Below are 17,856 nucleotides of genomic sequence, written 5' to 3' on the forward strand. Positions count from 1 at the left end.
ACATACCAATAATTTTTGCCAATTATTTCGAAATACAACTTATAAATATTGCTTTTTACAAAAGTTGTTGAATCCTGTATAAGAGGAAGAGTCATGACTTTTGGGCTATAGTTTTTCATCTTTGAGTTTTATTTTGTTTTAGGTTTATTTTATTTACCCGACCCACCCCTTGAAAAAAAAAAAAAAAAAAAAGCTTAATCCAAAAAAAGCACACGGAGTGACTTTTTTGCCGTTAACATTATTTTCTTACGTGGAAAAATTAGACAGATGTCTAAATATTAAAAAAGGAGTTTAGAGCACTCCTTAATTTGGAAGTATTAGAAATTTTTCCCGAGTGCGAGGCCGTCCTGTTTAGCACACCAGCAAGAAGGGCGAAGCTTCTTTGGTCAACTACCCTATAAGATGAGGTGTTCACGCTTGCTTAGCCGCCCTTTAGCTTACGACCATATAGAGTATAGACCATACACAGAAGTCTACACAATAATTTTCCCTGGATTGTGAGAAATCCAGGATACCACTTGTCAGGTTGACAATGATGGCTTTTCTCATCATCGTTATTTTGTACCATCCATTTCTCTTACAATTTCATTTATCATTTTTTTTTCCTTTCAAAAAAAAAAAAAAAAAAAAAAAACAGAACGTTGACTAGTACACAGTAAAGTCGTACCCATTTTCAAGTCGGCCCATTTCCATGTACCCAATGACAAATTTGGGTTCAAGTGGATATTCTGTGCTTGAGAATACAATTCCTTCTGTTTGCCAGGAACAGTAAATAAATTAACCATCTCTTTTTTATCGATTTGATGTTGCAAGCCATTATTCTTGTCCATGTAGGAAGGATAAAAATAATTAAAAAACAAAAAAAACCTCCATCCAAAGCATTAGCCAATTCCATTCTTCAGCTGCAAATCCATTAGGCATCTTTGATAGAGAAATGATTGAATACTGTTAAATGCCATAGATCAAGCTTATAAGCTTAAACGCCATGTTCAAAATGGAAAATGGCTAATTCCTACTAATTTTAAGACTAATAAAGGACGACCCTTTTCGTTTTCATTCACAAGGCCTTATCTCAGCAAATGCAGATTTGCCTACTGACTTCCATCAGTATTGCTAGGAAATATTCTGTGAAAAATGGATAAGGCATGGGGAACCTACATGTGGGACAAAAATGGGAAAAATCTCTCCAGGTTCACCAAACCACATCTTTGGTCTGTAGGCCATAATTATAAAATACCCATCATGCACATAAAAACAACATAATTCTGCTAAATGTAAGTTAATGTACAAGAGGATACTGGGGGGTTGATATGGAATCAATAAAATCGGGTGGGGATATACTCATGTATCCTGAGAGGTAAACTGTAAAACTCGTCGGTTCTAGCATCACCCTTCCTATGCTGGAAGGGTCTCCACCATGGAATTCCTCTGTCATCAGCTGCATATTTAGCTTCTAGCGTGTTATCGAGCACTGTCCCCACTATCAAGGCAACCGTTGGGGGTGATGAGAAGATTGTGTTTATTATGTCATCAAACTGCAAGCATTAGAAAACAATGTCCGTGATCAGAGACCCAAATCAATCATTACAAGTGAAAACGCAGTTTATGTAATATGTTATTTGCCAAATGGATCACGTTTGAAAAAATTCCAGTTGATTAGAATGAGCAAACCCAACTAAAAACTACAACGATATTTGTAAGATCTTCAAATATTGCATTGTAAAAAGAGCATATTAAACAATAGACTTAATCAGCAAGCCTATTAGGAGAAACACATTTTTCTCTCAATCTTTATGAACAGTCCTTTGCATAACTAAAACAAGATTGGTTTTTGTGTATGCGTAAGTCTGAAACTTACCCATCCACTGTCTGTTCTAACTGGTCCATGACCATCTGAAGTGGTGTTCATAACAAAGTATTGAGGTATTGATATCCCAAGAAACAGGGAAAGGCCCAAAATGTACATGTTCCTCATTGAGTTATTGTTTGCAAACTGTATGAAAGAAATCCCAATAGCAGCTGCATAGAGAGAAAAAACATAAGGTAAAATTTTTCATCAACGAGGGATTCAAAAGATCAGTAACATGTTGGTAACTACAATATCAGCATGACCACTTACCCACTATGCCAAATAAAACACAGTATATGGCAGCAAATATCGGTAGAGGAATAGATGCAAAGAATGCACCAAACTTCCCTGAAGGCATAAGGTATGAAAAGAAGACATAAGTCAAAGTAACCAACGAAAACTTTCAACACGATTGAAAAAGGAAGTAAGAAACAAACCAAATATGGAGAAGAAGATCATGAAAATAGTTGATATTTGCACCACTCTTCTGCTACCTATGCGAGTCAGTCCAAGAAGGCCAACATTTTCACTGCAATACCATCCAGATGATTTGAGTAAAAATGCAATTCTTTTTCTTATGTTGTCTCATTAGCAATATCAATTATATATATATATATATATATATATATATTTTTTTTTTTCTTTTTTCTTTTTTCTTTTCTTTGGTCTAATAGTCCAATGACTACAATGCTACTTCTCTGTCCAAACCAATCGTTCCTTTGCAAGAAAGTCGCAAGCCTCTTAAACAAAAATAATAAATAAATAAATAAATAAAAATTTTTGAGGGGCTGTTGAAGATAGAAGTGGGCGAAAAAGAAGTCTTTTATAAAGGAAAGTTTTCAAGAATAAACAAACAAACAGCAACAGAGGGCACAAGATGTTCAGATTTCTCCTTTTATATGAAGTGGATATTGAGTAACATTGGAAGAACACAAATGCTCTTTCATCGTACAAAATAATCAATCTAGGAGTGAAGGTTACTCTATGAGGTGAGTGATGATCTCAGAGCTTGGCCATGTGGTATAAAATGGGAACTTAAAAGAAATCAAAGAAAATTCAACATAAAAGCTTCACTTTCTTACACAGATGCTGTAGTACCCACAACAGCACCAAAAATTCCATCAAGAAGCATGCCAATACCCTGCATTTGGAAACATAAAACCACATTTTTATTGATAAAGCAATACTAAAACTTTATTTAATCACTTAAGCAATTATTAAAATACGATTTGGTGTTGAAACGTGGATGAGATAAAGAAGCATAAAAAATTCTGACTGGACCTGCAAACCAATACTTCGGTTAAAAACATGTGCCGGTGGGGGTGTGGCACCTGAGAGTCGTGCTGCGGCGAAAAATGTTCCAGTTGACTGCATCAAGTTTATAATTTTATTCCACCACAAATTAGATGCTAAACAGTTGGCCAAAATTTAACAGTTCAGCTAAGATTAACATTGCATTTTAAGAGTGAAACAAATCAAATTTTCGAAAAGAAGACATCATGGAAGAACATTTTTTTTTTTTTTCTTTTTTATGAGAATTTTGACAATGAAGCTTCTGGACAGGAGACTAAACCTCTGCAGACGTAACAAGAGCTGCTCCCATCATCCCAAAAACATGGCTTGCTCTGAATATGGGAGTACCCCACTGAAATGGGTATGGAATTTTAATCCTACAAATAGAACCAACATCATGAAACGTGCCATGACACGTGATAATAACGATTCCTTTGTAGGGAGACAACCCTCTAATCAATCATGAGACATAATCTACACATACCAGGGAGCAGATGACATAAGAAAAGAGCGATCTGTACGGCAACTAACTTTAGTCTGCTCTTTAACATTGTTATAAGCACCAGCAGCAGTGAGGATAGCAGCAAAAGCCCAGACAAGACCAATGCAGAGAAGCAAAGCAAACCTTTCAAGTACACGATCAGCCATAGGATGAATGCGCTTCAAGTACTGCAGTAAAACATGTAAAATACATACAATTTTGGTTAAATACACAGAGAGAAGTGTTTAAGATCCAAAGTGACATATTCTATAATAAGTGACCTGTTGGGAAATGACAAGAAGAATGAGCATGGGCAGGCCAATCTCCACACAGTTACCAAGCTGTATAGGATATAAAGATATTATTAAATGGTTTTGGTATTCATTATAATTCCAAATAAGCGACTGAAAATTGATTGATGACTCACAAGTGGGAAGCCCCTCGCAAATAGACCAAGACCCACCACAGAAACCAATGGTACGATAACAATAGGACTAAAGAATCTGGGCAGGAAAACAGCAAAATGTGAAAGGAAGTAAAATTTCAAACACTGACAATTGAAATTTTTTAATGCATAACCGTTGAGAAGCAAACAATTAGTCAACATTAAAGGAGACTAGAATTAATCGACTCAAAATAATGAAAATGTTACCTTGTCAAATTGCCCCAAACCCTACTGAACCCAAGGAAGATGTTGATAAAGGAAGATACAATTAGGGACCCTTGAATAGTTCTCATATTAACAAGAAACCTCTGCAAGCACCAAAGTCATAATCATGCAGCATTATTCTGTGTTTTAATCTTACAAAACAAAAAACTGCTCCAAATACAATTAGGAAAGCAATTTGAAGGAAAAGTATTTCATAGAAAAACATGGCCTCCTTTCTATCCTTTGATAAGGTTGTTGTTATAGTTCTAATAATAAGAAGAAACCTCTGCAAGCACCAAAATCATAATCAAGCAGCATTATTCTTTGTTTTAATCTTACAAAACAAAAAACCGCTCCAAATCCAATTAGGAGAGCAATTCAAGGAAAAATATTTCAATCCTTTGATAAGGTGGTGGTTATTGTTATTGTTGTTGTTGTTGTTGTTATTTATTTATTATTTTTTATTTTTCTCCAATTAGCGACTGAAGGTGTGCATTTTATCATAACAAATTTCAGTTTTTAGAAGTAAAAAGAAACTTATGCCGTATACAAGACAAAAATGTGCATGTTATTAAAATGAAGCATACTGTGCCGATCCTTCAAGCAATTCATGAAATTTTGTTAAAATTGAAAAGTATTCAAATCATTCTCCACATTCATAGATTAACTCATGAATTAAATAACCTTTTAATAAATGTCCAAACTCTAATTGAACATAATCATTTCCTCTTAAATGAAGTACCATAAACATTTTAACAATGATTTAACATAATCAAGCATGGGCGTGACTTACAATTTTGAATATCATTATTATGATTAAAAAAAAAAAAAAAAAAAAAAGGGACATCAATAATATAAACAAAAATTTGCCGAGTGTCAGCCTTTTTTCATGCACAAATTTACAAACCTCATGCTCATCTGTGAAGGTCCTATCGAAAGAGTCCTTAATAATTGACAACACGGGCAGGGTGAAAGCAAATGAGGCACTCATAACTGTTGGAAGTCTCGTTCCAAGAAAAGTTTGAAGTAGTGTGTTTAATCCTGCCATAAACAGCAAGGTTTGGATCACGCGGGCTTTATCACCCTGTTCATTGGAACAGCAAAGTGAGAACACTGATATCAAGGCCAAGACTTTGTTTCTTAATTCTATTAATATGGTGGAACGAAACTTACATGGTCCCCACCCATTCGAGGCACAAGTGTACTGGCAATCAGAACTATGGTTCCAAGCATCACAATATAGTGCTGGAAAGCTAGTACAAACGTTATCGCTGTAATAATCAACCAATTCAAATTTAGCTACGAGGACTTGATGATACCATAACCAAGAAAAATCAACCAATTCAAATTTAGCTACGAGGACTTGATGACATAACCAAGAAAAAAAAACTATCCCACAATTCTCCTTATATTTTACATGACAAAATGGTATTTGAAAATTCATACATAGTTCTAAAAATGTTTTGATTCTTTCCAAGTACATAGTTCTAAAAATGTTTTGATTCTTTCCAAGTCAGGATGTCTTGATCTTCCCTACGAAATTTAGTACCCACACCAATATCCGATTTAGATTTAAATTTTTGAACGTAATAAATTGAAAAAGAGAATCGGAATCAAGGATAAGAATAAGGTGATTTGCAACTTTTCCGAGAAAATAAGTCAAAAAGAGGTAATTAAGTATATAAAAAATTAGTTCTTCATTAAGATCCTCTCATAAACCTCACCCCACCTAACAAACGGAGACATGCAGTTAAGCTAAAAGACTTGAGAAATAAATATTACCAAAGCATGCACCTTTTTTTTTTTTTTTTTTTTAATAATTTTTTTTAACAAAAAGAAAAAATCTCAACTTTACTCATCTTTTCAGCAGAATATATAAAAAAACAGTACTATACAATTACAATACAATATGGTAATTGAACAAGAAAGTAGAATCTCAAAAATTGAAAACTGAAAATTGCGCCAAAGACTCTTGAGAAAGTAAAAACAGTTGGAGAGTGGCAGAGATAGAGAAACAAAGAGAGAGAGAGAGAGAGACTAACGCCAAGAGGGGTTGGAGTGGATGCAATAGTGAAGCTGTTGAAGCTGCTCTGCGGGAGGAAAAGCTGGACCCCTTGCCGCTCCGAGAGGAAGCGTCGGCCCTGGTGGCCGCGGAACCACCTGTGGTGGTGGTGGAGGCTGCTGGTGGTGAGCTGTTTCCCCCATCTTAATTAATTTACACTCTTTGTTTCTTCCTCTGCGTCTTCCCGGCGCTTTGATATCTGTGAACTATGAAGGGTTTGGTTTTTCTTTTTAGTAGATCACCGCTGGAGAAGAAATAATGAAAACCCACAAACGGAAAGAAAGTCTAATTATTTTTCTTCCAAGAAAGGAAAATAATTTAAGACAGTTTCCTTTTTTTTTTTTTTTTGGTTATTAATTAAGTTTTTATTTATGCATACACACCTATACGACCATCACAAGATTTATAAGAAAATAAAAAATAAAAATTCAGATTAAAGAGAGTCAAGAGATAGAGAGAGAGAGAGAGAGAGAGAGAGATGGTGTTGTGTTGTTCGGATTTCGGAGGGAGTTTCGGATTACGTCGTGGGTTGTCGTTTACTGAAGGAGCATAGCCATTTATGGCTGTATGGGCGAAACGCGTGAGGTTTACACTCTTTTCAAGGATATTGCACTTCCTTACAAAAGTTTCGAGCTTTAGCATTCCAAATTACCTCTCTTTTTCCCTGTTATTCACAATTTTACCAGCCTGCATTTTTCCAAAATTTCTTTCTCCTTTCCAACACGTTGACACCGTAACAAAGACTGACACAGTATCAAGAATAGAAATTTCAAAAAAAATGACAAAACAGTCCAAGAACTTGATTAATCAATTTCCTTACTGATTACGCTTCAATAATACGTTAAATTTCACCGAAAGTAGTTTTCCCTCTTATTGAAATTTCGTTGATGGGACTTTTAGTTTAATACTTTTTAATATGTCTTTCTTCCAATTCATGTTGTAATTTCATGTTTCTGTTCGCAGTCTTTTCTTAAAAGCAAGAAGTTTGCAGCACTTAAAAAAGCATTGAAAAGAAAAAATAAAGCAAATCAAAAGATATACAGATCAGTGGACAGCGCTTTGTTTGTTTAGGGGTCTAATCAAAATCCCAATCTCAAATTTTATCCGAAGTGCTTGGTGATCAATCAAGTTGTCGAAATATTCTTCAATCCAAATCATCACGATGTAACAAAAGCTTTTAGAATGATTGCATACAGTTTTCTTCTTTTTTTTCTTTTTTTTTTTTTTGGCCACCATGACCCGCTTGAGATATAACAGGATTTGTCGAGTCATATATATCGATTATCACCATCTATAAAAGCTAAAGTTGATGCTTACATCCCACCTTACAATTTAAGCTTCCATTAACATCCTAATAAAAACATCTAAAACTTTTTTAGGCATTTAAATTTAATTCATGCATCCAAAAAAGTTAGAAAGTGGAAAAAGAAAAAATATTTGGTCCACTCATATCCCCCACTTAAAAGACCTCTATAAAAACCAATGCTTTAACATCTCCTGCTTACAGAGGCTTACATACAAAAAATTAAAAATCACTCTTTGGATAACATTATTTAATGTTTGTTGTAATACTTCAGAGTCGGTAGGTTATTTTTCAATAAGATTTTATAAATGGGATATAATATTGTATATATTTTTTGTAATTGTTTTTATTCATGGGATTGTGATGGTGGTTTTGAATTTGATAAAACCGGAGCAAACTCAGTCCTGTCCTGTAGCGGTATTGTCTTGGGGAACGAGGGGAAACAGAGACGGTGGGTGGAGTGGTAGTTATCGTAATTATGCAGAAAAGCCGATGCTAAATATGGAAAATCAAAGGAGGTCGGAAAAAGATTGCCAGAAGGCTGACGTTAACTTACCGTTGAAATTTAATATTTTAAAAATTTGGCGCGGGCCACGTAAAAGCCACGCTAGCCATTTTATGGAAAACGTTCGGAGCAGGTTTCTTCAACGGTAATTTCTTCCAAGTTCCAACGTGGGGAGACCAAGAAATTGAAGCAAACATATATAGTATATAAAAATAATAATATAAATAAAAAAATAAAAAAATAAGATCCCATTTCGAGAAATAAAGAAATAAGATCTGAAAATAATGCCAAAAACACAGAAGCGGGAAAAGTACAACTCGTCATGTGCCATTTAACAGAATGAAAGGTACCAAGTTCCATATATGGATTCCTTTTACTACAGTGTTTCTAGTCTTTCTTTTTCAAATTAATTAATGATTTCTCAGTTCAATCTCCAGTCTTTTTATGCCAGACGCAAATAATTACAAACACTTTCCCAGAAACTCAGATCAGAAACACGTGCCTCGGAATTTTCTGTTGTTTTCCTTTTTTTTTTCCTTTCGGTCAGAATTTTGCTTCACAAATTTAAATTTTTGTATATTACCCACAAATTATTTTATGGTTACGTTTGGACTATTTAATAGATTTCTTTATTAAAAATATTAAAATTTTCAAGAAAGATTCAACGAAAATTTTCTTTTTCTAATTAAATTCTTTTCACATTCATTTTATGGTCTAATCCAAATTTAAAAGTTTCTTTTTGTGAGAGCACGTGCAACCATATATGCTGAAACTGAATTTTGCAAAATTTCCAACATTAAAGACTGATAAACGGTCAAAGTTTATTATTATTATTATTATTATTTATAATTTCAAGTATATTAAAATTTTGTAGAAATACAAAAAACTGGAATTTCCAGAAAATTGAAGTGGTAGAACCTCTCATCGATCCTGAGATGTTTTGTTGATCAAATATGGGGAAGCAGTCTCCGTCGACATCATTATTAATAGACTTTTCCAAGTACTTGTTCCGGAGAATCTTTGATAAAGATTTTCTCAAAAGACAATTAACACTTGAGGTCTTGTCCTTATCTGTAGAGGCCTCCTTGAGAGCTCAACTCTGAACAGCCGGAAGGCTGCCTCAAAGATACTTTGGAATCGGTAAAGTTACATTCATTAGCTTCGTAAAACTTTGTACTAAATTTGGTTATGGCATTGCTATTTGAGCTATTACAACTTGTACTAAATGAGGTTGCCACTATTGCTGTTTGGGCTATTGGTTCATCATGCATTCTTACTTCTGAATGTTTTAAACTATCATTCGACCACCTCCAATGTTTGAGGATAAGTCGCGGGCCAATTCTCCTTTCTTTTCTGCTGGTCCCTAATTCCAGTTGGGTCTTTCTTTTCTTCGGATAAAGATTCCTCTCCTCAAGTAAAAATAATAATAATAAAAATAAAGGGAAGAAAAAAAAAGAAGTAGTACAACCTATCATATATTGCAATCGACAGCTGATTGTGGTTAATTAATTATGTAATAAAAGAGAAAAAAGAAATGCAAGATGAGATCTGAAAAGGAATAACACCAAAAGAATGAAAGGCACATTACCATACGGCACTCAATACAATAAGTTGGAAACTCATATTAAACATTGCCTTTCAGTAATAGCAAAATACAGCACATGAATAGTATATATATATATTATGACTTGCGAAAAGGATAATCTATATAGGTTATAAGCCTTATTATACTTATAAATTTTATGCGACAAGTAGATACTATCAGCCTGCAAGGGGATCAATCACATGGCCTGTGAACAGAATTGTCCCAGTCATGTCTTCTCTAATCACAAACACGAATGGATGGTCAGCAACAAAGTCGATCTTCTCAGATATCATCAGAGCCCTCAATTTTATAACACCGGCAGTAGCAGCTGCAGCTTCTGTGCCTTCTTCATTAACTTCAATGAATGTCTTATGGAATATACTTGAAACATATAGGTTTTTACCAAGAGGGGAGTCCACCATCTCTGTCAGACCTCCATCTCCACCGAAAGGCAATACCAGTCCTAAACCCTTCAGGGTTTTGGAGGCTTCAAAACCGAATGAAATTTTAAACCTCGGAATCCTGAAGTCACCCACTTCAACATGTTCATATGGAAGATAACGTTCTACGAGCCCAGATTCAGAACCCAATTTCTCAACCAGAGCTGGTAGCCCATCTTTAGCATCTGGAAGAAAGAAATACATTGAGAAACTACGCTTGTCCTCACCTTGTTTGTAAGGAAGCTTTAGGACTTTGAAACCATCAAAGGCACCAAGAACCTGCTTCTTTTTGCTGGTCATGAAGGGTGCCTTGACGGTGCTGCCATTGAGAAGGTGGAAGTCATGGTCTTTTGTGCTTGATGCATTAAATGGTTCATTCCATGCTCCTTTGAAGTATAATGCATTTGCAAAGATGAGCTTGGTTGTGCTGTCAACTGAACCATCTGGAAGAACTTCTTTGATAAGGCCGCTAGTCTCTTTCTCAGCCCATGAATTCACTTCATGGATCACTTCAGGAGCCTTTGACACCAGAAAAAAGCACCAGAATCAATCAACTTATTCATCAATTCTCAGAAACTAACAAGATATGCAATTATGATAGCATAATATCCAGTACATTATTAAAAGTACCTCCTTATGGTGTCCAATGGTATGACTGAGGACTGAACCAGTTCATTGTGTTTTACAGAGTGTGAAATAAATAGATTGGTTCTCACTTTCACAGGCAATGCCACTCGTTGGTGAAAAGAAAAAAAGGAAAATAAAAATAAAAATGGAGAGCATTTTAGAACTACTACACTACCTCATTATAAGACAAAATTGTCAAAGAAAATAAACATAACAGACTTGTTGAGCTCCTCTTACTTATCAAAGCCCCACTGACAAAAATCAATGAAAAATGTCTAAAAATTCACTTTTTGGAGTCCTAATCTTAATTTTATTGATTTGCAGACATAAACAAGAAAATAGAATCTAGAGAAAAGCACCTATGTTTAGATATTATTAACTACAAATTTAACCGGATAACAAGTAATCCATTTTACATGATTCATACAGTTTAATATTATTTAAATATGTAGGTTTAAAATTCCCTATATTGTTATTGTTTTTTTTTAAAAAAAAAAAAAGAAAAAAAGAAAAAAAAAGCCCTCTATATTGCATTCAACCTGGATATAAAGGCATATGGGTAAAAGTTTATGTAATTTGCACTCAACAAATTCTTACCATAACATGCATGCCAGTATACAAAAATCGGTTTCCAATGTCTCACAGCTACTCGATGTCACTAGCAACGCACTTCCTCTTCGGCAATTTAGCATTATCCATAATTATCAATGTTTGTTTAGTCCATTTGAATTCAAACATTAGTCGTTTCTATGAATGTTGCCCACGTTCTTTTAACCTTAATTTTCCTTTTAAGAGCATTTTTCTCTATGTCATTAGGGACAAAGCAACAATGAAACATCTTCAACCACCAGTAATCTAATCCTTGACATGAAAACCTAAAAGTTAAAGGGTAAAAAAATAGTTTTTTATTTTTATTTTTTATTTTTGGAATTAAAATTAAAATATCTGAATTTTCTTTTAACCCATTCAAGAAGGAAAGATCGATTACCTTTTTTTGGAAATCAGCTTGGTTCAAAGCGGCCTTGTAAGCAGTGTCCACAACGTGTTCGAAAGAAGGTTTGAGAGGAAGAGACTTGTCGACCCAAACACCATTGGCAAACGTCAAACGGGGCCCACCACTGGGACTCCCGTCGGTAAATACGATGCCGACGAGCTCCGAAGCGAAGGAGTTGAGTTGGTCGCTGGACTTGGACTTGAGGAAGGAGAGCAGCTGGTCGAGGGTGGGCCCACTGGAGCCAGCGGCGATCAGGCTCAGAACCACATGGAGGGACAAGGGCGAGTATACCAGATTGGAGTCCTTGCCTTCAGTAAGCAGAAGACTCTTGGTGATGCTCAACGAGACGTCGTTTTGGTTTCTAATCGATTCTCGGAGGTCCATTGCGAATTTTTCAGCAGAGAGTCAAGTTGGATGTTCTTAATACGTAGAAGTGGAACGACTTGAAGATGTCGGCGGCTTGTTCAATAATACCGAGGAAATTTCTCCTGCTACGGTGGCCGGTTGGGGAATTTAAGGCGTTTCGAATTTCTTTATCTCTCGAATTTTTTTCATTTTGCCACGAAACGCTGTGCAAACTGAAGTGTTTGACCGTTGACGCATACGTGGCTATTCTTTGCTTTGGAAGTAAGATTTGAGAATCAACAACGTGGCGATTTCTTACCTGCATTTGTCCATGCCAAACAATGGGCCCAGTCCAATATTTATTTCTGTCGGCTGGGTCTATAATAGCCCAACATACTGTTTAGATTGGTAGCCCATATACTCCACTTCTTCTACTTGTTTAAAAGAACTTTTAATTGATTCAGTTTAAGTTGAAGAATTATATATAATGTTTCATCATGAGTATTCTAGAATCTATATCATATATTTTTGTATTTTATGATTTTCTGAAGACGAATTAAAGAGCCAAGAAAATTTAATGGAGAAGAATTGATTGGGTTTCCAAAACTTTTGTTTTTTGGGGAAATGTTTTACTTATTTGTTGGATGTATAAAATTTATTCCCTCAAGCCAAGGTCTAACACACCAATAATGTATATTCAAAAAAACAAATATTGTCCAAGTTGTATATTGGCGGTCCTAAGCGGTGATAAAATATGTTTTAAATAGTTTGTGCGATCCAAGTGGCATCTTATCCATTAGTGGACCAGGTCTGGATGGATTAAAACTATTATTGGGCTTTTAATAGTTTTTGGGCCTAGGCCTGTTTCTTTAACACCTATCCCTCTTTACGTGCTCCTAGCCAGCGCTAACCATTCTCATTTCACCAATTTAATAATATATTTTAAACAAACACAAACATCTAACAAGGTTGGTTGAGATATTATTTAATTCATAGTCCACGGTGTTTTGACATTTTCCACACGAATTTCTTAACAACCAAAAAGGAGAAAAAAGAAAAATAAATAAATAAATAAATAAATAAAATGTTCTAGGCATATATACTTAAGATCTGGTTGATTGAGCTTTAATTTACAGATGATTCTCATGGATGATTATAAGATGCCAAGGGAGAGGAGAAAGAAAGATACCCGTGAGCAAAATACTGCAGAGGAGGAGAGCCAAGTTAATTAAAGGACTATCTTATAATAAAATTGCAGTGAAAGGCAAAGTAAAAGATAACAAAAACCACATTTTCATTTTTTTTTTTTTTTTCACTGAAAGACAAAAAGGAGTACTAGAAGGCTGACGTTAACTTACCATTGAAACTTACGATTTTAAAAATTTGGCGCGAGCCACGTAAATAATAATAATAAAATATTAAAATACTGAAACTCACATTAAACATTTCCTGTCAGCAATAGCCAAATACAGCACATGAATAGTCTATATATATATATATATATAATGACTTGCGAAAAAGATAGTCTATATAATGTCATAAGCCTTATTATATGCTGTTATAAGCCTTATTATATTACAAATTTAGGCAACAGGTAGATACTATCAGCCTGCAAGGGGATCAATCACATGGCCTGTGAACAGAATTGTCCCACTCATGTCTTCTCTAATCACGAACAAGAATGGATGGTCAGCAACAAAGTCGATTTTAATCAGACTCCTCACCGCTATAACACCGGCGGAAGCAGCTGCAGCTTCTGTGCCTTCTTCATTAACTTCAATGAATGACTTATGGAATATACTTGAAACATACAGGTCATTATCAGCAGGGGAGTCCACCATCTCTGTCAGACCTCCACTGAAAGGCAATACCAGTCCTAAACCCTTCAGGGTTTTGGAGGCTTCAAAACCGAATGAAATTTTAAATCTTGGAATCCTGAAGTCGCCCACTTCAACTTGTTCAGATGGAAGATAACGCTCTAGGAGCCCAGATTCAGAACCCAATTTCTCAACCAGAGCTGGTAGCCCATCTTTAGCCTCTGGAAGAAAGAAATACATTGAGAAACTACGCTTGTCCTCACCTTGTTTATAAGGAAGTTTTAGGACTTTGAAACCATCAAAGTCACCAACAACCTGCCTCTTTTTGCTGGTCATGAAGGGTGCCTTGACGGTGCTGCCATTGAGAAGGTGGAAGTCATAGTCTTTTGTGCTTGATGCATCAAATGGTTCATTCCAGGCTCCTTTGAAGTATAATGCATTTGCAAAGATGAGCACGGTTGTGCGGTCAACTGAACCATCTGGAAGAACCTGTTTGATAAGGCCGCTAGTCTCTTTCTCAGCCCATGAATTCACTTCACGGATCACTTCAGAAGCCTTTGACACCAGAAAAAATCACCAGAATCAATCAACTTATTCATCAATTCTCGGAAAACTTACAAGACATGTAATTATAGTAGCATAATATCCGGTACATTATTAAAAGTACCTCCTTATGGTGTCCAATGCTATGACTGAGATTGAACCAGTTCATTGTGTTTTACAGTGTGTGAAATAAATAGATTAGTAGTTTTCACTTTCACAGGCAATGCCACTCGTTGGTGGAAAGAAAAAAGGGCAAAAAAAAAAGAAAAAAAAAAAAGGGAGAGCATTTTAGAACTACTACACCACCTCAATCACACATCAAACAATATTATCAAACAAAATAAATATAACAGATTAGTTGAAACTTCACAATTGATTTATTTAATTAATTAATTATAAAATTGATTATAAAAATGACAAAAATATTGAAAAGATGTTATATTTTATTTAATCAATTTATTGTAAGTGATAATAATCATAAATAAAATATTATTAATAAAAATATAAATATATATATATATATACTGATAAAAATTATTTATTAATTAAGAAACAATTATTACACTTACATTATATTTCATAAATATCATCTCAATATTTATAGAATTTTTAAGTGTTTGAAAATTATTGATCTCTTTCTCATTTTCATTTCATTTTGAAGTATAAAATGTAAAAAATAATTATAAAAGATGTATTTTTTTGATAATTTTTTATATAATTATTACTATATTAATAATAAAATTTTATATTAAATGTAATTGTACTTAATATTCATATAATATATTTTATTATATTTTTATTTTTATTTATTTAATATTTTTGATAAAATAATTTATTAAATATTAATAATATTTATAAAAAAATTTTAAAAAATTATACAGATATTTTTTAAATTTTTGTTGAATATTATAGTTTTTTTAATTAATTTATAAAAAATTTAATATGTCTATTTTAATGAAAATTTTAATAAAAATTTGAGTAGAATTTTAAAAATTTCAAAAAATATTATAAAAATTCTATCCGTTTTATTTACAATTTAAATTTTTTTCCGACTCCTAAAAAAAATAAAATTTTTTTAAAAAATTGGATAAAAAATTGAGATATTTAAAACATTGATTAGAACTCGACACTTCCTCAATCACATATAAGACAAAATTATTAAAGAAAATAAGCATGACAGACTAGTTGAACCCCTCTTAATTTGTTAAGGCCCTGCCGACAAATAATCAGTGAAAAATGTCTAAAAATTCACTGTTTGGAGTCTTAATCTTACCGTACAACCAAAGGTAAATTTTTATTTTTACTTTTTTAAATAAAAACTGAAGTTTTTGAATTTTCTTTCATCCCATTCAAAAAGGGAAGATCGATAACCTTATTCTGGAAATCAGCTTGGTTCAAAGCGGCCTTGTAAGCAGTGTCCACAACCTCTTTGAAAGAAGGCTTGAGAGTAAGAGACTTGTCGACCCAAAGACCATTGGCAAACGACAAACGGGGCCCACCGCAGGGACTCCCGTCGGCAAATACGACGCCGACGAGCTCCGAAGCGAAGGAGTTGAGTTGGTCGCTGGACTCGGACTTGAGGAAGGAGAGCAGCTGATGGAGTGTGGGCCCACTGGAGCCAGCAGCGATCAGGCTCAGAACCACATGAAGGGACAAAGGCGAGTAGACCACATTGGAGTCCTTGCCTTCGGTAAGCAGAAGACCCTTGGTGATGCTCAAAGAGACGTCGTTTTGGTTTCTAATCGATTCTCGGAGGTCCATTGCGAATTTTTCAGCAGTGAGTAGAGTTGGATGTTCTTACTGCGTGGAAGTGGAACGACTAGAAGATGTCGGTGGGTTGTTTAATAATACCAGGGAAATTTCTCCCACTACGGTGGGGGAATTTAAGGCGTTTCGAATTTCTTTTATCTCTCGGATTACGCATACGTGGCTATTCTTTGCTTAGGAAGTAAGATTTTTTGAGAATGAACAATGTGACGATTTCTTACTTGCTCGTGTTTCATGCCAAACAATGGGTTTCGGTCCAATTTTTATTTTTGTTGGCTGCATCTATAATAGCCAAACACACTGTTTTGATTGGTAGCTCAATATACACCACTTCATTCTACTTGTTTTTGCTGTTGTTTGTTTTTGCCCACCTCCTTTCTTGAACCTGTGATCCAGTGATCATATCTCACCCACTTCAGCACATGAACTAGAAGGTTGGGTCCACTTCATCTACTTGTTTAAAAGTAGACTTTAATTGATTCAGTTTTAGTTGAAGAATAATATATAATGTTTTCATCATGAGTATTCTACAATCTATATCATATATTTTTGTATTTTATGATTTTCTTAAAACGAATTAAAGAGGCAATGAAATTTAATAGTAAAGAATTGATTGGGTTTCAAAAACCTTTTTTTTTTTTTTTTGGGGAAAATGTTTTACTTATTTGTTGGATGTATAAAAATTTATTCCCCCAAAGCCGATGGTTAACACATCAGCAATGTTAATTCAGAAAACAAATACTGTCCAAGTTGTAGATTGGCGGTCCGAAACGGTGACACAATATGATTTAAATAATTTATGCGAGCCAAGAGACATCTCCATTGGCGGACCAGATCTGGTTGGATCAAAACTGTTAATGGGCTTTGTAGATGATTCTCATGGATGATTATAAGACGCTGAGGTAGAGGAGAAAGAAAGATATCCGTCAGCAAAATAACGAAAAGGAGGAGAGCCAAGTTAAATAAAATTGCAGTGAAAGGCAAAGGATGACAAAAACTACATTTTCCTTTTTTTTTTTTTTTTTTTTTTTTTTTTCCCTCACTGAAAGACAAAAACTGCATTTCCATGGGAGATAATGACGCCTTTGATATATCCCTTTTACCAAACCTCCTTGTTCACAATTGCCAAAAAAAAAAAAAAAAAAATAAAATAAAATACCTCCTTATTCTACTCCTCCAAACTTTTGTTTATTCTCAGCTTTTAACTTGTACTGACCAGTCAAAGCCAACTAGTGTCTTTATTTTCGTTACTCACCCGCTTTGCAATTGTTTGTTTAAAGTTAATATGGTCATGCATAACATATATATATATATATATATATATAGTTATGCTATAATTTGTATCGTAAAAGGAACATCGGTAGTTTGTTGTTGATAATAAATTTGAAATTCAACTTGTAATTGATAATAAATTAGTAGCGCATTTATTATGATGCATAACCGTTGTATTTTTTTGGGTAAAATTATATATAGATATATTTAGAATTTAAGGAGTTTTCTAAATTTTGATTATAATATATTCAGATAATTATCAAATAACACCCCATTGAATTCTGGTTCATTATGGTTGTCACATGCGTAGAGTTGTCTTTTCTA

The 17,856-nt window shown here is 34.2% G+C and overlaps 3 protein-coding genes across 3 annotated transcripts; all 3 read right to left on the reverse strand.

Moving 5' to 3' along the window:
• Positions 1–967: 967 nt before the first annotated feature.
• On the reverse strand, positions 968–6,862 carry LOC107420341 (nucleobase-ascorbate transporter 3). Its single transcript, XM_025074902.3, has 15 exons — positions 6,718–6,862; positions 6,315–6,578; positions 5,446–5,543; positions 5,180–5,356; positions 4,276–4,376; positions 4,051–4,126; positions 3,905–3,964; positions 3,627–3,811; positions 3,423–3,519; positions 3,131–3,217; positions 2,932–2,990; positions 2,287–2,378; positions 2,120–2,197; positions 1,859–2,019; positions 968–1,535 (listed from the first exon to the last, which is right to left on the reverse strand). The coding sequence occupies exons 2-15, from the start codon at positions 6,475–6,477 to the stop codon at positions 1,317–1,319; spliced, it is 1,653 nt and encodes a 550-aa protein (XP_024930670.1). The 5' UTR covers positions 6,478–6,578; positions 6,718–6,862; the 3' UTR covers positions 968–1,316.
• Positions 6,863–9,701: 2,839 nt separating this feature from the next.
• On the reverse strand, positions 9,702–12,430 carry LOC107420342 (serpin-ZX). Its single transcript, XM_016029278.4, has 2 exons — positions 11,783–12,430; positions 9,702–10,686 (listed from the first exon to the last, which is right to left on the reverse strand). The coding sequence occupies exons 1-2, from the start codon at positions 12,170–12,172 to the stop codon at positions 9,904–9,906; spliced, it is 1,173 nt and encodes a 390-aa protein (XP_015884764.1). The 5' UTR covers positions 12,173–12,430; the 3' UTR covers positions 9,702–9,903.
• Positions 12,431–13,500: 1,070 nt separating this feature from the next.
• Positions 13,501–16,758, reverse strand: LOC107420343 (serpin-ZX). The gene is made up of 2 exons (XM_016029279.4): positions 15,865–16,758; positions 13,501–14,505 (listed from the first exon to the last, which is right to left on the reverse strand). Exons 1-2 carry the CDS (start codon positions 16,252–16,254, stop codon positions 13,738–13,740), a joined length of 1,158 nt encoding a protein of 385 aa, XP_015884765.1. The 5' UTR covers positions 16,255–16,758; the 3' UTR covers positions 13,501–13,737.
• Positions 16,759–17,856: the final 1,098 nt, after the last annotated feature.

The sequence above is a fragment of the Ziziphus jujuba genome, chromosome 5, assembly GCF_031755915.1.
Source record: "Ziziphus jujuba cultivar Dongzao chromosome 5, ASM3175591v1".
NCBI classification, from domain to species: Eukaryota; Viridiplantae; Streptophyta; class Magnoliopsida; order Rosales; family Rhamnaceae; genus Ziziphus; species Ziziphus jujuba.